Here is a 20,837-nt window from a genome sequence, read left to right on the forward strand (position 1 = left end):
TCTACCTGTTGCATCACCGTCGCTTCCAACGCTCTCTGTGTCTCTCAACGGCAAACATCGCATGTGGAACATCTATCTGTGCAAGAGCAATCATATCCTCTCATTCTTGTCTCGATTGTTCCTGACTTAGATTGGATTCTTCGGCAGTGCGATCAAATACGGCTTCTTGGGTTCATCGACTGTTTTGTCGTCCCAGAGGTACGTCATAATGAACCTTTCCAGCCGTTATGATGACTGCGTCCTGCATCCCCTGAACTTCTGTTGAGTTCTGTCCCCCGCCTATCATCGTTTGCGTTACATGACGTTTTCCTTCCAACTCGAGCACAGCGTCTGTCTTGCCAAGCCTAGGCGACCATACAGCCGCCTGATCCATTCCGTCCCAAAAAAGGCTCCATGTCGAGTCTTTCTTCGCTCCCGTTATCGACAAGCAGACGGCACGTACAAATTACTGTCACCGGGGGCATCGACCTGTGGTACATCGTGTCCCATCGCATATCCATCGTCATCAGAGCCACTATAGGATAATCACCTGGTTGCGCATCCCCCTTTGTAAGGTTTGATAAAATCGTGTCATATGCTAACTTCATTCACTGTGCAGTGGGCGACTGGCGTAGGATCAAGGTGGGACGCGGCGAGGCATGTTGTCTCAACGCGCCAGTGGCTCAGATCACGATACCTCTACGATGGGACACGTCGTCCTATAGTTCAATGCCCCCGGTGTGTGCTGCGGTAAGCGAATCACCCAACCCCAGCTGCCTGGAGTGAGTTCTCTTTGAACACGAGGCTGCTCTTTTGCTCGAAGTAGTAGATGGTCCGCCTTCTGCGGCACGTCCTTTCCGCAAGATCTTCGTTTTCACTTCGCTTTCATTCGCCCATGCCCCTCCCAGCCATTTCGAAGTCTTTATGCGCTCAAGTAGGTAGGTGGACATACTGCGACCTGCCTCGCGGAACCGTCGTGCTTCTAAGTGACGCGGTTTATCAGCGTGGTGGCATAAACCCAACATCGAGCTATAGTCAGCGGTCCTGGCGGCCCCAGTCCACCAACCCCCATCAGCTCCTCCCAGTATGCCAACGCTTGAGCAGGACCTCGTTCCCGCACTCGTTACCTCCGTCCCCGTGAAACGCCTCACAGCCGACTCTTGCCAAGTTCTGATCAACAGGCTCGGTCGTGGGTCTCCGGAGGTCACTATCGTCCCGCTTGGTATATCTTTGAGGCTGTCGAAGAAGGGGTTCATCGAGGCCGTTGCACTAGCTGACTCCGATCAGGTCTTTCAAATCACGGTCACCAAGGATATCTCCTTTGCTATGCTCGCATCTGTCCTGAAACATCCTCGCTATCTCTTCGTCGCGTTCGGTATGGCCCGCGTAGCGCTCCTCATCCACCACCAGTTCGGCGTTGACGTGCGCAGCGTCGATCTGTCTACCATGCACGACAAGTCACCAAGGGAGCAGCAATGCGCCGCACACCTCGCTCGGAAACTCTGGGGCACAGTGCGCGCTCAGGGCATCCACAACCTGTGGTGGCACCACTCCAACAAGGATCTCTGTCTCCGTACCTGGCTGTCGGCCTGGTGAGTATAGAGTCCGTCCTGAGCATCTTGCCTCTCACAAACTACAAACCTCCTAGCATCGCCGAGGAGAGTGCCTCCATCATGGACAAGGTGTTGAAGGTCGACACCCGAAACGCCTCGCCTCTGCAGCTCGCATGCTTAGCGCAGCTCGTGCTGAACGTCGAGCTCTTGGAGGCCGAGCAGCCCACGCAAGTGGACAACGATTTCGAGCACGTCAGACAGAACGGCAAGGACAAGATCATCCTCCACAACGCCCGCTTCAAGACGAAGATCCGCGACAGCAGCCAGGTAACCCTTCCGTCCGTGAGTGACTATAGGCGTACTGACGAACACCCAGACCATCGTCCACTTCAACGGAGGGCAGGCGACGGCCCGCGCGGTCGGGCTCAAAGGGCGGCAGACTCAGCTCCAACTGCTCAAAGGCAGGCTGCCGGCCAAGGTGACGAAGGTGCGCGTCTTTGGCCGCGAGGAGGCCACGAACGCGGAATTGGCGCGCGACGAGTTCGTGTTGGGCATCCTAAGGGGTACCGAGGCCATGGACATGTCGTCGTTCGTTCGCATGCTCTGGTTTCCACCGCGCAAAACTAAGAGGGGCAAGAAGGTGAAAGCGATTGGGGCGGTGGACGCACAAACGCAGATCACGACGCCGTCGTACAAGGAATTGAATGCGTCCCAGCAGGCGGTGGTGAAAGCGATGGTTAGCGCAGATGAAAACCTCATCATTGTGCACGGTGCGTGATCGCGTGTGCGAGCTTGAGGGTCCGCGTGCTGATGTGCGGCTTCCTGCGTAGGTCCCCCAGGGACGGGTAAGACAACAACGATCGCTGCAGCGCTCGAGCATTGGGAGCGACGCAGGGAGCCGGCATGGGTCATCGCGCATTCCAACGTTGGCGTGAAGAACATTGCTGAAAGCCTGGTCAAGCGCAAGATCGATTTCAAGATCGTTGTCTCAAAGGATTTCTACTACGAATGGTGCGCAACATCTCTTGACTGACATTGCCCAGGCGACTCTAACCTGCTTCCGTCGCGCGCAGGCACGAGCACCATTACGTCGACATATCGGATCACCTCGTCAAATCGGACAAGCTTTTCGGTCAGGCCGCGGGTGTTGCGGAGTTCATGGGCAGATCGAAGGTCATCTTGTGCACGGTCTCAATGCTTTCACATCCTGGCATGGACAACGTTGGAGTTTTCCGCCACGTGCCGATGGAGCGACTCGTAGTGGACGAGGCGTCCCAGATTGACACATTTGAGTTCATGGTGAATAATTTCGCACCAGCCTTTCGAGTGTGCTCGCTCTCAATGCGAGGTCTACGATAGCATCTGTTCAACAAGTTCATGCCGACACTAGGCAAGGTCTGCATGTTCGGAGATCCCAAACAGCGTAAGCCTCTCGCGGTGCCAATGATGCACCCTATTAAAATCGCCTCGTTACACAGTGCCTCCTTTCGGAAAAGAGACGGCGCCGAAGATGAAGACAATCTTCGACTTCCAGCAATTCCACACGTCAGCTTACTTCCTCGACACGCAATGTAAGCTCTATCCACCTACCACGTACTGCCTATACTCAACCGTCAGGATAGATCGCATGCCCGTCCCTCTTGGAGACTTCATATCTAAACACGTCTATGGCTCGAAGCTCAAGTCCGAGCACAAGATCACCGCGAATGACTGCGTCAAATTGATCGACGTTCGCAAGGGCAAGGAGGAGTCCGCCGGATCCAGCTGGAAGGTGTGCTTCTGTTGTGTTCCCGAACGGCGTCGTGATTCTTACCAACCTCGCATGTCGAAGAACATGGAAGAGATACATACTATTGTCAACCTTGTCAAGAAGTACTACAGGCACCCAGATTTCTGCATCATCACTCCCTATGACGGACAGCGCGCTGCGATCGTTGCGGCCCTCAAAGCGCAGAAACTACCGCACGAGAACGTCTACAATGTCGACAGCTATCAAGGTAAGTCTAATCCTCAACCGCTTTTCTTCCCTCTCTTAGACCTCCTGTGCTACGGAATAGGGCACGAGGCATCGCATGTTATTGTCTCCGTTGTGCGCACCACCGCCCCTGGGTTCTTGAGGTCGCTGAACAGGATGAACGTGATGCTCACGCGCTGCAAGACGGGCATGGTACTCGTCACTCAGCGAGCTTTCCTCAGCGGTGTCGCCGATCAGACACTGCTGGGGAAGCTCGCGAGTCACTGGGGAACCATCGCAGGGGCAGATGCGGCTTGGGTAGATGCGATGAGGGTGGCAGAAGGCAAGGCCATCTTGCCTGGCGCCGTATGCGCAGTCCAAGGCTGAGATCGATGGAATGCGCCTTCGGCTCTAGTAGCAAAAGTGAACGTTGTACTTATGCTGCGGCCCTGTTCGCCGTGAAAGATCAGGAGACATCCAGCGGTTGGTATCTTGCGTTGTTGAATGTACAGATTTTATGTTCCCGGGCTGTGCGCTTACACCGGTCCGATTTAGTGGGCGCCCAAGAAGCTGGTTGTATTCACAAAAGGCAATTAACGCCGTCGGCTCCGGTGTTGTTTCTCGTCTTGGATCGCCTCGCACCTCTTTGTTGCTGCGAGTGTGATCGCAACTCACAAGAAAAGAACTGCTTTTACGTCGTATAGGATATCGAATGATAAGGATTAAGGGAAGTTGAGTGCCATTCAGATTACATACAATATGCTTACATCGTGCGTATATCCCTTCATCCAGGAATCATGTAAGGCTGCTGGTTATACTTGTGTCACTGATGTCGCCCAACCACAAAACGTCAAGTCTGAACCTTATACGCTGCGCCACAACATATTCGGTTCCTGTCGTGCCACTCTTTCCCATCGACCACCATGTCCCTCAGTACTCATAATCTCGTTCCCGGCTCTCCCGACAACATATCTGTGGTATCGCTTCGGCCACAGACATGCGGAAAACTTCTGGACGTCTTGAACACCGGCACCGGCACTAAGGTCCTTGGAGTATCTCTCCGGCTCTCAAAGAAAGGAGTGATGGAGGCCATCGCTATCGGCACTCCCGACACCGCCTTTCTGATCAATTTGACCGCCGAATGCTACGCTGAGAAGTCGAAAAACTCTTCACACGATGCCGGCCTAGCGCAGATTCTCAACAACGAGCACTGTCTACTCGCCGGCTTCCAGATGCCCCGCCTCGCTCTCCTGCTCCATCGTCAGACCGCCTCACACGTATACGGCATCGACCTATCTACACTGCACTCCAAGTTCACGCGCAAGCAGGTCTCGGCGGCCGAGCTCGCGGACAGGCACCTGAGCAACCGCACAAACCAGCGTGCAATCCACGCCCTGTGGCTCCGGGACTCGGACCAGGACATCTGCCTTCGCGCCTGGCTCTCGGCTTGGTACGCACCGAGGATCCGACTAGTCACTGACTCTCACCATGAATTTATTAGCATTGCCGAAAAATGCATCACTGCAATACAGAAGGCGGCTAAGATCGACACGCGCCACCTACCGCAGCACCAGCTGTCGTGTCTCTCGCAGCTCATCCTCAACATCGAGCTCCTCGAGGCCGACAAGCCAACTGGATATGAAAACGACTTTGAAGACGTCGGGTTGGACGGTGAGGGCCAAGTGGTCCTACAGAATGCGCGGTTCAAGACGCGTGTGCGCAAGAGCCGTCAGGTGAGAGGTTTCTCCAGGTCGCCAGGCTCTGCAGAGTGTGCTCACCTCTATGGCAGACGATCATAGAGATCAACGGGGGAGACGTCAAGCTCCAGGCTGTTGCTGCGAAAGGCAGGCAGACCGGGCTCAAGGTCGTCGAGGGCAAGTTCAACGGCAAGGTGGACAGAGTGCGCGTCGTAGGGCGGGAAGAACTCACACGGGCTGAGCTGAGCCGCGATGAGCATATCCTCCTCGTCCTCCAGAATGCACACACTCTAGTCGAGTCGCCGTACGTGCATATGGTGTGGTTCCCGAGCGACTCCAACCCACCCCAAGGACCGACTGGGAGAGTAGTATCCACGGGAGGGAATACGGACGCTTTCGAGGCGCTGAATGCGTCTCAACGCAAAGTCGCAAATGCGATGATCACGGATGGGGAGCCGCTTGTCATCGCACACGGTATGCACCCCAGCAACCCTTACTGTCTCGAGTCCTGCCTGATTGATGAGCAGGTCCGCCCGGTACTGGCAAAACGACGACCATCGCCGCGGCGCTCGAGCACTGGCAAAACCAGGAGCAGCCTGTCTGGGTCATTGCGCAATCCAATGTCGGTGTCAAGAACATCGCGCTCAGTCTCTTCAAGCGTGAGCAGAAGACGGGTCACAAGATCAATTTCAAGATCATTGTCTCTATGGAGTTCCACTTCGAATGGTACGCTTTTCGGCCGATCTAATGTCATGTGTACTCCGCTGACATCTATGTCGAATAATGTTTTGTGTTGTTCATAGGCACGAGTATATGTATGACGACATAGAGCTCTATCTGATCCGGTCAGACGAGTTCGGAGAGGGATTCGACCCGAGGATTCACATCGGCACGAGCAAGGTCATCCTCTGCACGCTCTCAATGCTCTCGCACGACGCGCTTGTAAAACAGAAGATCCTGGAGTATGTGCCCATGGAGCGGCTAGTCGTTGACGAGGCGTCGCAGATCGACATGTTCGAGTTTATGGTGAGTTGTTGTACTGCATTCATGCTGACCGTCGGCTGGACTGGTGTCCTAGCATTTGTTCCACAAGTTCAATACCTTGAAGAAGGTGTGCATGTTTGGCGACCCGAAGCAGCGTATGGTTTCCTTCGCCTTGTCCACCGCGCGCAGGGCTGCTTCCTCATACTGGCCTGAACAGTCCCGCCGTACGGGAAGGAAGCAGCGCCGGCTATGCAGACCATCTTCGACTTGAAGCAGTTCCAAAAGTCGTCGTACTTCCTGGACACGCAATGTGCGTTTGAAACGCTATATGTCCCCTCTGCATACTCACGCATGGGTCAGACCGCATGCCCATTCCTCTGGGCAACTTCATCTCCAAGACGATCTACGACTCCAAGCTGAAGTCCGAGCACAAGATCCGTGACTTCAGGACGAGCAGTGTCCTGTTTGTGGACGTGCGCAAGGGGGCGGAGGAACGCGCCGGTTTGAGCTGGAAGGTGGGTGTTCTTTGCTTCGAGAGTGAAAATACTGCCTCACTATTGAGCAACATAGAACATGGAGGAAGTGCATACCATCGTCAACATTGTCCGTACCTACTGTAGTGAAGAAGAAGGGAAGAGGAAGGAGATCTGCATCATCACGCCCTACGACGCACAGCGTGGCGCAATTGCCGACGCGCTCAAGCGTGGGGGACTGCCCGATGGCATCGTTTACAACGTTGACAGCTTCCAAGGTGCGCTTCCCCTGCCGCTCAGCCACGCAAGCAGCGTACTTACGACGATCTCGTGATGCACTCATGCAGGCCACGAAGCGCCATATGTGATCGTGTCTGCCGTGCGCACGACCTCCCCGGGGTTCCTCCGCTCGCTGAACCGCGTGAACGTCATGCTCACCCGTTGCCAAACTGGGATGGTGATCGTCACCCAACGCGCGTTCCTCCGCGGGGCGGGGCGCGGGACGCTGCTGAACAGGCTCGCGCTGCAGTGGGAGAGGAGGGTGGGGGAGAAGGTGGCGTGGGTGGACGCGATGGAGGTTGCCGATGGGAGGGCGGGCTTGCCCGGGACGAAGGCAAAGGAGCCGGCGGGAGTGAAGCCTGTGGCGCAGGTGAACCCGGCGGCGCTAGGGAATTTGGCTTCACAGGTGAATACCGCGATACAAATGGAGGCGACGCTACAGAATCAGTCTAAAGGGTATGTGAAGATGCGCCATGCTAGGGGCGTTGCTGCGGCGACGGAGCGTATGAAATATTTGGACTTGACTGGATAGACGATACCCATGGTTTCTGCATAGGGCTAAGATCAAAGGATTGATCATGTATCATCATCGCTGTTGTTTCTGTATATCGTGTAAAATCACTACTGAGGTATGGTGATGCATGACCCCTCGTGCCCGTCATGCACTTTGCTTGTTGATACTCGGCTTCCACTCCGAGATCCACTGTGTGATATAGGAGACCGCAATGTCCTGTACGCTTTTGGTTTGAGGACTTGCCGCTGTCTCTTGAATGAGTAGATCCGAACAATGGAACCCATCAGAGAGCAGGTGGGGCTGTAGGTCGGAGCCGATGTTTGTGGCCCCGTCCGCGGCAACGGTGGCCTCTCGCCAAGGATCGCCTAGCAGCAGTCATGTCATGGAGTGAGCAACTTGGATTGCGGGAATGAAGCCACTGAAGGTCTCACGGGTACCACTGGCGAAGATGAGATGCTCAGCCGTTGTGTCCCAGCCCTTATATGCGCTGTTCAGGCCAGCGGCATCCGGAGAGGCGGTCGCGTTATATCCAAACGCGCCAGGGAACCGGTATCCGCATTGCCGCTGTAGGGCTGAATTAGCCCGACATCAGGCAGAGCGATCCTGAAGCAAGCGTACCTCTCCCCACGCAGGTGTTACTATGCGAGAGGCGATCGTGGGTTGCGAAGCTGGCGCGCCATCAAACTGGAACCCAAATTGTGTGCAGCTGATTAACGGTCAGATGAGGGACACTGTCAAGGTTCTGGCGATCAGACACACAGAAGCCACTGCCATGATCGCTCGGCGTTGCCTGTATAGGTGTAGGTCCAGAATGGGCTTGAGGAGTCATAGGTACCTAGACATGTTCTAAGGCGTGGTATCGTATAATGTTTCAACACCGACTACAAAGGAGAGCAATCACGACTCACTCATCGTCGTCATCACCACAAACTGAGAATCAGACGTCAGGAAACAGAATTTTTGAAAGAAACACAAATTCACGCACTCTGCTTGTAGTATGTTGACGTCCAGTACGCGCCCCAGGCTTGGAGTGCATAGTCAAGACCCCATCCCGAAGCCGGCGCGCTGAAGCTGTTTATAACCTCAAGGGCGTCACAAAATTGGTAGAATGCCTGATTAAGACCACTGTCAGGCTGCAGGGATTGCCAAGAGAAAAGGTTTTGTTGCATTAGAGAAATCGTTAGCATGGGAACCATCTTGTGACTGTAGTCGACGTGTACATACGAGCGGCCGCGAAATCGTCATTGTGAGCCAAACCCTGCAAGCCGAATGTCATCTTAAGCGCGGTGATCGCCGCAGTGTCGTTCGACTGAATGACGGAGTCGACATGAGCGATCACGGCTTCGACGTCTGCAGAGCAATTTGCAGGCATGTACTGGCGGATCGGCTCGAAATAACCCCAGAAGTCACTCTGGTGAGACACATCGATGAGAATGAACGAAATGTATATACCAGGAGACATACACAATAGCTTGGACGACCGCTGACGAGGCGTAACCCGCGGTGAACACTCCCGGTCGGCTTGAGATACAAATCAGAATCCTGCTCAGCGGGACTTGGGATATAAAGAACAAGCGCCTACCTCGTCAATGTGTAACTCGTCAAGGCACCCGCGTAGCTACCTCCAATGAGGACCCAGGGTGCGTTTCCTGGCGCGACCTGGTCGCCCCCCAGCATCGGGAGCTGTACATTCTGGGCAAAGTACACCAGGTCGTCGATCGCCTGCTGGACCGTGTGAACGCGAAAGCTCTGTACGGACAGGTTGTCATACGGATTCGAATCGCCGAAGAACCGATGCTCGAGTACGATCGTGGACCCGTTGAGCTCCTGTGCAAGATGGCCGTTGATCGTCGTGTTGGTCAGATACCCGATATATCCTGACGAGCACCACACGACATCGTCAGCACGGAGTTCCAAGTCCGAGTACTTGGCACCGCATCGACGGTGGAGGATGGAGGAAGAGGGGTGTGGTGTCCGGGGTAACCGCGGGCTTACCAAACGCGTCTTCTTCTCCCGGAGTCATAAGGATGATAGGTCCACCTGCATAGCACCGCACAACGTGAGCAAGCAGAACTCCTGATATCCTGAGGGAATGAGCGGTCCTAACGCACCTGGCTGGTAGAATTCGTAAGTGTGATAGTATCGCTGCTTGAACGTGCCGAGGGTGAGGTCCATGTGGTCGATGAGCTGGTCGAAATAGTAAGCGTGACTATAGGCAGGCAGCTGCGTGCCGTTGCGACTGAGGACGGGGATGTCCTTTGAAAAGTTCTCGAGGTGGGGGATGGAAGGTCTCGGAGGACCCAACGTAGGACCTTTGGCTCGCGAAGAGGGCAGCGCTGTCGCGCTCGACAAGAGCAAAACCAAGGTGACGAGCGAGCTAGTGCCGAACATACCGGTCGTCGAGGAGGCTGGGATGGCAAGGATTAGATAGCGGCCCTACACGACATACCGCTACGAGGGGCGACGTTTTATCATCGCCTTTCAGCGCCGAGCGCGTGCCTTCAATTTGGCTTCGACTGCCATGCGGCCCATGCATACGCTCCGTAATTAAGCCAAGAAGGTAACCCTAAGACTCTAAAACATGACGTGCGTCTGGAGAGTCACAGCTGAACGATGAACCGCAAGGTGAACAGAAAATTGTTGCTTGGATCCGTCAAGCCGCACACCCCAATATGATCACAAGTACAGGGCTGCAAGCCAAAGACGCAGACAGAATGACGAATGGGGCAAAGCCAGGGACATATTCTCCGTTGAGGCGCCATGCAAGCGGTTATGGCACGCTCGGAAGCAGGCGCCATGTGACCATAATAGCCGCTACGTCCGATAGCGCACCGATGAAATCCTGTTACGACGGAAGGTGATCAGACGAGGAACACCCGTGGAAGGGAGGCTGCGTGACGCACGTAGCGTAGGCCAGTCGTGTGGTCTAATGCCGGTGGTTTGCTTCCTATATGCTGTCCAAACTACCTGTATGCTGTCGGACCCCATATCTCCAAGTCAAGCGAACGCTTCATGCTCCATTCAATCGCATCTGGCACCATAGAGTACAGAAGCAGGTTATGCTGCAGGGTCCTCGCACCGTGATAGTCATGACAAGTCCATCTCGTCCCCCTCCCCACTACTTGGGTAACACATCGCGTTCTCCTCAGCGATCGCCTCGTCGTCGTCCTCGTTCCAGTCGCTCGTCGTCTCCCACTCGTTGTCAAACTCAATATCCAGCGTCAGCTCCCCCGGCCCATCCCCGTCGTCGGTTAGCGGCAGGAAGCTCGCGAGCGGGTGCAGCCCATAGAGGTTGTGCGAGATGGGCTGGACCCAGCGCCGCTCCCGCAGGCGCTTGTGCCGCTCGCGGTCCTCCTCCATACGCTTCTTGATCTCGAACGGGTCGAGAGGGGGTGCGGCGGAGGAGTCGCGCTCAGAGGGGAGGGACGCGGTCGCCCGGCGGGTGTCCAAAATGGCAAGGACTTCATCAAGCTTTTGTGGCTCGATCACGCGCTTGGTACGCCAGCTTTCGAGAACCTGCGGGGAGGGAGCAGTGAGGATGCAACCTCTACGAGGGAGTAAATAGGGGCAAGACGTACTTGTACAGTACTCATGAAGTTCGGCATGCCCTGCTGTCCGGGAGGTACGACGTAGTCCACGAGCTTGCTGAGGTCGCGCGAGAGGTAGTCGACATAGGACGAGGAGCTCTGGCCCGTGTCGCGCGCAGCGCCTGTATGTGGTTTCGCTAGCAGACACGTCTCACATAGCGAGTCAAGCAGGTACAGGATGTTGATACGGCTGTTGAGCGAGCCCTGATGCACACAGCGTACGTTCACCGCGTCAGACATATGGAACACGAAGCAATGCAGTTAGACAGGAAGCGCACCTTTTGGCATTCTTCGACGATGCAATCCCATAAATCCTCTCCACAAGATGAGAAGTACTTCAGTGCAAATCCCACTATCTTTTTGATGGACTGTTGGGAGCTGGAGGTCGTTCAGGACGTTCGAAAGTGCAAGTGCAGGAAAGGCGTACGCGTCTAACCGCCGAAGCAACGCAAGGAACTGCATGCGGACTTCGAAGGGATCCATTGCCGCCGGAAATTTGTGTTTTAAGTTGTCGCACACCTAGTCCAAGGTCTTCGGAACTGTAATGCACTGGGAACTACGCGAGCGTTGAGGGAGGGCTGGTGGTGGGAGGAAGGAGTGAGTGGGCGCCTATAGACTAATGCGTCAATATGGGGTTATCATTGGATCATAACAACCTTTGATAACCTCCCTTACTCGCGCGCTGGCTCGGGCTATGCTCAAATTGATTACCCGTTAACTTACTGGTAAGAACCGACTTCGTCACCGTTCGCTCCTCTTGTACCTCACCCTCTTCCTCCCACACCCCGGATCTAACTCGCAATGGCTACAGAAGAGTGCGTCTTGCAGTCGATGCCCTTTCTTAGTTGCATTCCTATTCACACATTGCCCTACTGCACCTCTGATTCCTCACAGCCCAGTGCAAGGAACGCCCGAGCCAGCGCAAGACACGCCCATGTCCGCCGAGGCCCCCGCACCAGCATCCGCAGAGGTAGATGCAAAGACGGCGAAGAAGCGGCCACGACTTGACATGGCGGTTGAGCCACGCGAACGGAAGCGGGGCAAGACGGCATTCGGGCTCCTCTTAGGCACCCTGGCGAAGGCGAAGGACGAGGCGAAGGAGCGCAACGCGAGCGAGGCGGTGCGTCTTGTCTAGTTTTTTACCCCGCTGTCGACAGTTGTTCTGACTGTTACTCTGTCCGTGGCGCGGTTGATGTGTATGTGCTGGTCTGGGTGTGCGTACGCCGTGGTGTTGTGCATCGGGAATGGTTGTTATTTGGTCGGATCGGGTTGGTTGCATGGGACGGTCGAAACGGGTAGGCCAGGAGGAGGCAACAGATAGAAAAGAAGACATTGGATAAGCTCCGGAAAGAGACTGACTCTGTCAGGCGTGCTGAAGAGGCCAAAAAGGACAAGACGACCGCGAATCGCAAGGAGGAGGAACTACAGCTGAAAGACTCGATCGTACGTCTCTCCATCTGTCCTATCCACGTGAACTAACAGATACGTTGGTTGTAGCACAAGCTCCGCAGGACACGACTGCCGCTATTGGCGAACTTCCTGTTGACGTCGGACGTGATACCTCCTGTCGACTCTGATTCACCAGCATCGACAAACCCACTCGTTGGCCCGCCAAAGGCGCGCCCGCCGCCACTGTACTATCTCCCAGCGAAGCTGCTTCCTTCACAAACAGCCTTCCTGCAGCGGCGCAAGGCGGAGGTACGCATCAAGCGTCTGTTCACATATCACGAACCAAATTGACACCACGTTGCATTCTAGGTACAAGAGGCAGCCGAGAAGGAGTGGGAACAGTTCAAGGCTGAGCGGGCGGCAGGCGTTGAGGAAATCAACCGCCTCCGGGAGCGCGTCGCCGAGGAGGAGTCGCGCCGGAAGACCGACCGTCGCGATCCCACGGAGAAGGATGGCGAGGGTGACGCGAAGATGGTTGACGAGGGTGAGGAACAGGAGCAGGAGAACAAGCCCGGTCGAGAAGCGCTCCACGAGAATGGGAACGGGGATGCAAGCATGGCCGTGGATGACGGGGCGGAAAAAGAGAAAGAGAGCGAGGAGAAGGAGCGGAAAGAGGAGGATGTTGCTGCGGGGAAGGACGAGAAGAAGGATGAGAAGAAGTCGGACGTGACGCCAACGCCTGGGCCAGGGTACGACGACGATGCTGTCGAGTATTGAGCTCAAAGGTGGGGTTGTTGCGGGGTGGACCTAGGATAGTTTTGCGTGTCATAGTGACTAGTGCTGTATGTGCGTATCTGCGCTTCGCGTTCCTCTGTTTAGTTGTGCATAGTTAGCTTGAGCCTGTACCTTGTCGATTCGTGTGCTTCGTCACCTCTCTCATGCTCATTCTTGATGTGAAGTCTCAGCCTGAAGTTGACTGTTCTCCCCTGGTACTTGAAATTGCCTTGCTAGACAATCGCACGTGTGTACCACGTCTCACCGGCGCTTGAGATGCATCGACGCCACCCCACTTGTACTTGAAGTAGCCCTCGCTTGGCCGTCGTTGCTCCACTCCTTCTTTGCTCTCCAGGACGACGAGGTCGTTTCAATCTTCAAACTCCAGCGGACCCTGCAGACCTTTGCAATGCTTGCTTCTTTGCCTGTGCACCTGCTCCTGCTCACCTTTGCGTCCTACGTCTCGGCCGCGGCATCCCTCACGCCTCCGCCTGTCTCCGCGTCCGACACCTCTGGCTCGCTCAGTCTCTCCTTGACCCCCACCTCCTCTGCGAAGGTCAGCGCGTCAGGTAGCGGACCATCGTCCGCAAGCGGGAACATCAGCTCGACAGCGACCTCGTCAGCGCAGTTCCCCAGCTTGAGCGGGCTGTCTGATTGTGGTCAGTGATGCTAAGAAGCTGCGTTACCCATGCTAGCGCTGGAGGCTGACTTTATGATGTTGCGCAGCAAGCCAGTGCTTTGACCTTGCGATTGGGCAGGACAACTGTACGAGTGTCATCCAGGTGAACTGTTATTGTGCAAAGTGAGTGGCTACTGTCGACCCAACACGAGTCCGGCGTTAACGGAGAACATATCATAACCACCCTTCATTCGTACTGCGCCGTGCGTCCGACCGTTTTCCACTTGTTCGCATCCTCGCACGATCGTCCCGCTTGGCCACTTGCCTGCGCGTCCTTCATGCACAACTTATCATTCGACACCCGAATCTGACAACCCGCACCACACCTCCCCCGCCGGCCGCAGCTCGACGCGCTTCACCTCCGGGCTCGTTGACTGCATCTCCTCTTCCTGCTCCTCGAGCGATCTCTCTCCCGCGGAGAGCATCGCCGAGCAGTTCTGCGCCCAGGCGTCGACGAGCACATTCCTCTCCTTCCCTACACCCCCGCCTTCCGGCAGCGCCACGAGCTTTTCGAACCCGTTCTCATCCTCGTCTGCGGTCGGGTCGTCCAACAGCTCCTCGTTGAGCGGGAGTGGGAGCGCGACTGTCCCCCCGACGTCTTCGGCTTCGGCTTCGGCTTCTGGCAGTGGTAATGGGACGGTTCGTTTGAGCCTGCCCATCCAGGAGCTAATGGTCGCGGGCGTGGTGGGCTTGGGAGGCGCGCTTCTAGGTCTGCTCATTGCCTGAGTAACAGCTGAGCCACGAAAAGGACATAGCTTGGTGTTACCCGCTGTCTGTTTTCTGTGCGATGTTTTGGTGTGTCGGACTCGGAGCTAATTGGACCAGTGTCGTTAACACTTTCTACCTTGCCAGTTCTGCAATGTCTATGTTCACCCGCTATCGTTCTTGATACCACCCGCACGCGTTACCCCGTACCCCGAGATTATCGGAGTGCGCTTTGTATATGATATCACTGTCTTGATTGTCGTTATGATGCGGTTTTCGCTGTGCAATTGTGCTCGTCGCCCTCCGGCTTCGCTCGCCTTAGGTAGGTGAGGACCATCGAAAAGTCTAGCTGCGAGCGAATGGAGCTTACACTCATTCCATAGGTAGGAACCGAGTACAGTGCTACTCGGCTTCTTGGCTGCCCGTGCCACACGATATAAGCTTTCATATGTCGAAGCTTCTGGCTTGACAGCATTAATGGGCGCTTTTGTCTGTCGGGCGTCCTTCCCAGGCAAGCGGGACAGTACTAAAGATATAGTACGTGCTTTATGATGTTCCTGCAACTACCGAAAGCTGGCTTCGAGGGGCCATTCATGGCGACTAATGGGCTACCCCAGGTTCAGACCGCACGCGGCAAGGTACCAACCTCAGACCTTACGTTCTTCAGCTTTCTGCAAGACGTCCGCACCCCAACTATTGCCAACATACAGGTGACCAGTTTGCAGAAGAGGCAAAGTATTCGCATGGTTTGACATTCACGTCAAGGCGGTGAGTGCGGGGGAAGAGCGCATCGAAGGTGACTAGTCAACGTAAACTCGCGGCTTCGTTCAGCGCTTCGTCCCTGTCATACGGCTCTCAGAACGTCCGGCCTATCAGCGTCCGCCAGGACTTAATACTCGGGCAATGCAGGAGGCTGCGCAAACGCGAGTAGGATGTACCCATATGGCCGTACCATGTCGTAATGCGGTCTGTCCTAGAACTGTTCTTAGCAAGACATTGGCATGATCCGCTAGGAAGAGATAGAACACCACTTGTTTGCACTCTCTTCGGGGAAATATTAACGTACAATGAGATATATAGATACACACAAGTGCTCTTCGCAAGATAGTACAGTACATTTGTTATACATCCGCCACCGATGCCCTCACAACGAAACCACCGCGCCTACGGTAGCCAACAGTACAGCTAGCATGATCCCGGATATCGACACCCCACCCGTCACGATAACACTCCCGTTCCCGCTCCCGCCAGCTGAAGAATTGCCCGCCGTGCTTGTCGCGATGATGGTCGATTCAGTATGTGAGCTGGTCTCCGACGAGATCGAGGTGGACGACACTGGAATTGGTCGTACGGATTAGCATGAGAGCCACGCGCGAAGATGACCATGGGGATATACCTGTAGTCGATGATGGCGGAGCGGTCGTCGTCTGCGTCACCGTGACGCTTGGCTGAGAGGCTGTGGAGGAGGCGGGCGCGGATGAGGGCGAATCCGTTTCAGACGTCGAGGAGCCTGTCGTAGATTCGGTGATTGTAGTGGTTGGGCTACCAGATATTGGGGGAACGCCTTGAGGTAATGCACGGAATCAGAGGAGGCCAGGAATCAGGAAAGGGAGCGAGCATACCAGAAGTAATAGATGACGTGCCAGTGGAGAAACTTGTTGGTAGGGAGACGGACGTGCCTGTAGGAGAATGCATGTTAGTATGGCTTTGGCCCAACCGGCGAGTATCAGTCATGGGGGTGTATAAACATACCGACGGCTTTGCAAGCGGTGTTGAGCGTAGCCTCGCCGGCCTCTTTGTCAGTTTGGGTGCAATTCGTGGTCATACAGTTGACCGCCCCCGGCATGAATTGTTCCGAATGACATGCGCAAGGGAAGTTTCTATAGGCATGATTGGAGTAAGTCAAACTTTGCCTTGATGATCTAACTTGTTCAATATTGAGGCGCGTCGAGTCCATATGCGACTCCCTAATTCCTCATCGCCATAATCCATCGTTTCGATGCGCGGATGTACCTACCGCTGACCTGATGCAGACGAAAGAGCATACACGCGCTACTCAGGCCTTGCGCATGCAACCAGGTGCGCACATCGGCTTTGCTATGCATGTGTAGACGGGAGGGGCGCTTTGAGTATCATAGCGCCCGCCCGCGAGGAACAGATTGTGGCCCAACTTTAACGCATGGTACACGCCAGGCCGACAATCCTTCTCCTTCGAGTCGGGAAGTCAGATTCCAGAGGTGGTACTCACAGCGAATCCCCACAGCCGATTGCTACTTGCGACTGTACCGCGCACGCCTGGGCGCAAAGTGGCAGGCCGACGACGAGCTGCCTTTTCACCTCCCACGTAAAGGCCCGCGCGTCGACGCCGAGACCGAGAGCTTTTGTACGACCGCCGTCGCGGCGGAGGGACGTTGACCAAGACCAGAGCACGAGGAAGATGGAGAGAAGAAGCCAGCGAGGCTGTTGGGAGAGCGTGGGGAGGGACATGGTTGATTTGTTCGCTAGTCGTGAAGTCGTGAATATAGAGAGCAATATTACAGTTGGGGGCTTGTCGTTGAGGGCGGAGGAAAAGGGTCAGAACGAGGGTGAAGCAAGCCGACCGCCGTGGCCTACGACGGCGGGGAGACGATGCGCCAAGGGCTCGGCGTTCCTGGTTATATAAGGCGCGGTAAATTGAGTCAATTCAGATCTGGCGAAGTAAAATTGTGCTTTAATGCAGTCTTGCAACGTTCGAGCGAAGGCCAGATGCCCAAATACACCGATCACCTGCCTCGCAACCCGCCTCGACCCCGCCTAGACTATCCTTACACGGGCGTTGCCTGCCGTGCTGCAGCACGCGCGCACCGCAAGCTACTTCCACCACTTTCCAACGACAGCATCGCGTAAGCTTCTGTGTATGCGCGCAGCACCGCAGAAAGACATTCATAGGGAAGTACTATCATCTGACCGTTGCGCTGCACCCCCGTGGACGCTCTGAGCTGGAGGGATCCACCTGATATCCACCACCACGCGGCCTTACAGCGGCGTGCTTCTCGCCGGTCTTTCCCCGAGCAGTTCTTGCCATGTCGGTTGTGGAGATATGTATGTAGCCAGAAATTGAAGAGACGATGTGATCACACATTATAGCGAGGAGTGATCGGAGATGGTGAACGCCCTTGTCAAGATGGAGGTCAATGTCGACATCGTATGTTGTGTTACGGGGAATCGAAGCGCCAAGGACAAGCGCGGGTCGGCAATCTCCGAAGGCCCAAGATCTTAGCGGTTTTTCTTGAGCACAACCTTGAGCCGTCCTGCACCGCCAACCCATCTCCGTGCATGATTCCAAGGACTGTCCAAGAAACATGTCATCACTGGACCTATCTTGTATCGCTGCTCCCATGGTCAATCAGAGTGATCTGCCTTTCCGGATACTAGTTCGCCAATACGATGCCTCACTCGTCTACACACAGATGCTCCTTCCGGAGCGTCTTCTCAACGATACAGAATACCTTGAGTTTCACAGGAGAGGCCTTCACGATACACCTGACGCGCCTGTGGTTGTCCAGCTCTGTGGAAACGATCCAGAAGTTGTCGTACGTGCTGCACGAACCGTGGTCGACAAGGCCGATGCCATAGGTGCGCATACTCGTCTCATTGAAGCGCGGAGGTACTGATCTCGAGTTCAAAGACGTGTAGACCTAAATCTTGGATGTCCACAGGACGCTGCACGTGAGGGTCACTATGGGGGATACCTCCTTGAGAAGAAGGACTGGCCGCTTGTTGAAAGCATAGGTATGTCTGTCTCCATCGCACTGGTCTCTCAATTGTTCAGGATCCTACGCACCATGCTACGCGCCAACCCGAGACTTACCTCACTCACATCGCCCACCGTGAACACTATCCTTCCAGTGGATTGTTCTGCCTAAGCCACCCACCTACGGACGCATATATGCTCCATAGGTAGGTCCAGGTGCATATATGCACATACACTTAAAGTCAGTGGAGTACCGTATATACGTACATCTGGCATGTGGGTCAGCACACATAGGACTTCGCTCAGCAGAGTAGCCAAAAGCCCGGACTCTCGACGCATCTTCCGGGCATGCATTCACCTCCCATTTGCAGTGTCCGCTCTGTCCCACTCCCTCCCCGTCCCCGTGTCGACCAAGATCCGGCTCTGCCAGAATACCGCCCTCACCTCTGACCTCGGTGTGCGGCTCGAAGCTGCACGCTCGTCCTGGATCACTCTGCACGCTCGCCACGTCTCCGCGCGCCGGCGACGTCAGGGAGCAGCGGACCTCGAGCAGGTGCGCGTACTGAAAGAGACGGTGGGCGTACCGGTGGTGAGCAATGGGAACGTCAGGACGTGGGAGGATGTGCAGGCGAATAGGAAGATGACGGGCGCGGACGGGGTTATGGTTGGGGAGACGCTTTTGGCCAACCCATGGTGAGTCTGTCGATGAGTATGATATTGACAGGGCTTGAATTTGTATGTAGCCTTTTTGCGAACGTCACGCCGGACCCTGTGAAGATCTCGCTCGAGTACCTCGAGGTTTGTCGAGAACACCCCGGCACGGCGACTATGCAGACCATCCAGACGCATGTCAGGCATTTCGTAGATTATCATTGGTGGGTCGGCTTAACACTCGCTTGCTCTTCAGTACAGTGTACTGACCCGTTTCATGCACGATGGCAGCAGCCGAAGATCGTGGTTCAACAAGTTCCGCGCTGCTCTCGGGCGCTGCGACACGATCGACGCGATCGAAAAGCTGTTGCGCGTGAAAGTGCAGCGGTGGCGCGGGCTTCCGCCACTATCGGACGGAGACATCGATGACCTGGAAGAAGGGACGACTGACGAGGATGGCGGAGGGCCGGAGGCGAGGGATGTCATCGCACGTTATGGAGAGAATGCAGCCAGTAGCGGGGAAGTCGACGAAGCCCTCGCTGGGTTGAGCATACTGTCGTGACGAGGACGGCAGCAAACGCGGAGAGGTGGGGGCCGCACGTCTTGTCCCGCGGCGCCTGTGCGGCTGACAGGGAGGCGAAGGGTGCATTGGCTAGTCTAGGTCTTCAGCCGGCGGCGTCAACGGGTCGTCGACAAAGGCACACACGGACAGTGCCTCAGGTGAGCTATCTGGATGAGGCTCAGCGCAGCATACGTATCGCAGCAGTTAATTGCTACGTTTGATGGCGTTGGACATTCACTAGACCAGCCACCATCTATGTATCTCTAAGGTATCCCTTATCGGAGCTGCAACTACTGATTGTTTTGCGCTGTTCCTCGCATCTTGATCAAGCCTGAAAGGGATCTCAATGATAGCAATCTTGGACGCAAGTACAGTACTACATATCAACCCGGCAATCGTGCAATTCGACTGATGCCACAAACGTGATTCCTGAAGACATGTTGGTGGCTGACAGAGGGCCCACTCGCCACCATTCCTGATGTCAAACGATGCCACCGACGGTGTACAGCGGTGTACATAGCCCGTCAGCGTTTGAGGTGCGTTGACACAGTCAAGCACCCTTAGCTGTCATCTCATCAACCTCATTAATAGCATGATAATCATTGCACCCGTCGCGTCATACCCGAAGAGGAACGCATTCATGCCGGCAACCAGAAGAGGAGCGTACGATCTGCGTGTGACGTCCTTGAATGCCGCAGCCTCGAAGACGAGTACCGAGTAAGCATGCATAGCCTCCAGCGCTGCATAAAGCACTCCAGTTATCATGGCAGAACCACAGTGGCTCATCTGCGTCTCCTTGGTCAACCTTCCTAGACATGTGGGACATGGCCTGCTGGGCGGCCCATTTCCGCACTCTCCAGTCTGGAGTGTTCGTATGCATTCACCTTGCAATCAGGGTGGCAAGGAATGAAGCTGAAGTCGGCCATCGTTGTCCATGTGGGCATCTCGCTGATCGACGATCGAAAAAAGCCACACCGATATCTCGCAAAGGGGCATCTGGTACAAGCTGGCAAGTACGGTGGAATTCATTTGGAGGATTACAGTACAGTACGTGCTTTGGATATCGCTGGCTATCGTTCAATATGGCGGTTGTGTTCCGTTGCTCGCCGCGCGAGTTTTGATGTCGTCCTGACAGGTGTTGAACGCGTATTCCTGTGTTATCATTTCGTATGTGTATCCGGAGAAAATCCATCTGGTACCTGTTCACGTAGCTGTTCACATTCACCGCTATATCCCGGTCAGCCCATCCCATCCCACATGCCCAAGCTCGCTTGGAAGCCGCGAGGTCCACAGAGCATTCGCCTCCTCACCTCAGGGAAGGCCG

The 20,837-nt window shown here is 55.4% G+C and overlaps 7 protein-coding genes across 7 annotated transcripts; 4 read left to right on the forward strand and 3 right to left on the reverse strand.

Moving 5' to 3' along the window:
• Nucleotides 1–330: 330 nt before the first annotated feature.
• DICSQDRAFT_140477 (P-loop containing nucleoside triphosphate hydrolase protein) lies at nt 331–7,444 on the forward strand. The gene is made up of 20 exons (XM_007369897.1): nt 331–917; nt 983–1,571; nt 1,628–1,859; nt 1,909–2,302; nt 2,363–2,543; nt 2,606–2,831; nt 2,892–2,955; nt 3,011–3,103; nt 3,155–3,303; nt 3,364–3,529; nt 4,042–4,213; nt 4,279–4,936; nt 4,988–5,219; nt 5,276–5,657; nt 5,711–5,909; nt 5,987–6,209; nt 6,262–6,477; nt 6,528–6,682; nt 6,738–6,918; nt 6,988–7,444. Exons 2-11 carry the CDS (start codon nt 1,066–1,068, stop codon nt 4,188–4,190), a joined length of 2,160 nt encoding a protein of 719 aa, XP_007369959.1. The 5' UTR covers nt 331–917; nt 983–1,065; the 3' UTR covers nt 4,191–4,213; nt 4,279–4,936; nt 4,988–5,219; nt 5,276–5,657; nt 5,711–5,909; nt 5,987–6,209; nt 6,262–6,477; nt 6,528–6,682; nt 6,738–6,918; nt 6,988–7,444.
• A 133-nt stretch (nt 7,445–7,577) lies between these two features.
• Nucleotides 7,578–9,824, reverse strand: DICSQDRAFT_69770 (uncharacterized protein; the record flags this gene model as incomplete). The annotated part of the gene is given in 11 exon segments (XM_007369898.1): nt 7,578–7,798; nt 7,865–7,997; nt 8,052–8,139; nt 8,193–8,279; nt 8,342–8,363; nt 8,419–8,636; nt 8,654–8,844; nt 8,900–8,954; nt 9,016–9,310; nt 9,429–9,473; nt 9,545–9,824. 11 exon segments carry the CDS (start codon nt 9,822–9,824, stop codon nt 7,578–7,580), a joined length of 1,635 nt encoding a protein of 544 aa, XP_007369960.1.
• Nucleotides 9,825–10,520: 696 nt separating this feature from the next.
• DICSQDRAFT_174091 (uncharacterized protein) lies at nt 10,521–11,503 on the reverse strand (the record flags this gene model as incomplete). Its single annotated transcript, XM_007369899.1, has 4 exons — nt 10,521–10,949; nt 11,012–11,224; nt 11,299–11,398; nt 11,448–11,503. 4 exons carry the CDS (start codon nt 11,501–11,503, stop codon nt 10,521–10,523), a joined length of 798 nt encoding a protein of 265 aa, XP_007369961.1.
• Nucleotides 11,504–11,954: 451 nt separating this feature from the next.
• DICSQDRAFT_69711 (uncharacterized protein) lies at nt 11,955–13,186 on the forward strand (the record flags this gene model as incomplete). The annotated part of the gene is made up of 4 exons (XM_007369900.1): nt 11,955–12,140; nt 12,320–12,463; nt 12,518–12,718; nt 12,779–13,186. The coding sequence occupies 4 exons, from the start codon at nt 11,955–11,957 to the stop codon at nt 13,184–13,186; spliced, it is 939 nt and encodes a 312-aa protein (XP_007369962.1).
• Nucleotides 13,187–13,511: 325 nt separating this feature from the next.
• DICSQDRAFT_140481 (uncharacterized protein) lies at nt 13,512–14,773 on the forward strand. The gene is made up of 3 exons (XM_007369901.1): nt 13,512–13,842; nt 13,910–13,985; nt 14,207–14,773. The coding sequence occupies exons 1-3, from the start codon at nt 13,593–13,595 to the stop codon at nt 14,586–14,588; spliced, it is 708 nt and encodes a 235-aa protein (XP_007369963.1). The 5' UTR covers nt 13,512–13,592; the 3' UTR covers nt 14,589–14,773.
• An 843-nt stretch (nt 14,774–15,616) lies between these two features.
• Nucleotides 15,617–17,195, reverse strand: DICSQDRAFT_140482 (uncharacterized protein). The gene is made up of 4 exons (XM_007369902.1): nt 16,320–17,195; nt 16,190–16,246; nt 15,964–16,131; nt 15,617–15,902 (listed from the first exon to the last, which is right to left on the reverse strand). Exons 1-4 carry the CDS (start codon nt 16,522–16,524, stop codon nt 15,712–15,714), a joined length of 621 nt encoding a protein of 206 aa, XP_007369964.1. The 5' UTR covers nt 16,525–17,195; the 3' UTR covers nt 15,617–15,711.
• A 749-nt stretch (nt 17,196–17,944) lies between these two features.
• On the forward strand, nt 17,945–19,651 carry DICSQDRAFT_183290 (FMN-linked oxidoreductase; the record flags this gene model as incomplete). The annotated part of the gene is made up of 5 exons (XM_007369903.1): nt 17,945–18,182; nt 18,243–18,338; nt 18,672–18,993; nt 19,044–19,175; nt 19,243–19,651. The coding sequence occupies 5 exons, from the start codon at nt 17,945–17,947 to the stop codon at nt 19,511–19,513; spliced, it is 1,059 nt and encodes a 352-aa protein (XP_007369965.1). The 3' UTR covers nt 19,514–19,651.
• Nucleotides 19,652–20,837: the final 1,186 nt, after the last annotated feature.

Source organism: Dichomitus squalens (genome assembly GCF_000275845.1).
Source record: "Dichomitus squalens LYAD-421 SS1 unplaced genomic scaffold DICSQscaffold_57, whole genome shotgun sequence".
NCBI lineage: Eukaryota > Fungi > Basidiomycota > Agaricomycetes > Polyporales > Polyporaceae > Dichomitus > Dichomitus squalens.

Bases quoted from the DNA above. Each gene is read 5' to 3' on its own strand.
- DICSQDRAFT_140477 (XM_007369897.1), top strand. From the start codon at position 1,066: ATGCCAACGCTTGAGCAGGACCTCGTTCCCGCACTCGTTACCTCCGTC. The intron at 2,303-2,362 runs GTGCGTGATCGC...CTTCCTGCGTAG, and splicing joins AAACCTCATCATTGTGCACG to GTCCCCCAGGGACGGGTAAG. The intron at 2,832-2,891 runs GTGAATAATTTC...GGTCTACGATAG, and splicing joins TTGACACATTTGAGTTCATG to CATCTGTTCAACAAGTTCAT.
- DICSQDRAFT_140482 (XM_007369902.1), bottom strand. From the start codon at position 16,524: ATGGACTCGACGCGCCTCAATATTGAACAAGTTAGATCATCAAGGCAA. The intron at 16,132-16,189 runs GTATGCTCGCTC...CATTACCTCAAG, and splicing joins CACGTCATCTATTACTTCTG to GCGTTCCCCCAATATCTGGT. The intron at 15,903-15,963 runs GTATATCCCCAT...GACCAATTCCAG, and splicing joins TCCGCCATCATCGACTACAG to TGTCGTCCACCTCGATCTCG.
- DICSQDRAFT_140481 (XM_007369901.1), top strand. From the start codon at position 13,593: ATGCTTGCTTCTTTGCCTGTGCACCTGCTCCTGCTCACCTTTGCGTCC. The intron at 13,843-13,909 runs GTCAGTGATGCT...GATGTTGCGCAG, and splicing joins GAGCGGGCTGTCTGATTGTG to CAAGCCAGTGCTTTGACCTT. The intron at 13,986-14,206 runs GTGAGTGGCTAC...CGCCGGCCGCAG, and splicing joins GTGAACTGTTATTGTGCAAA to CTCGACGCGCTTCACCTCCG.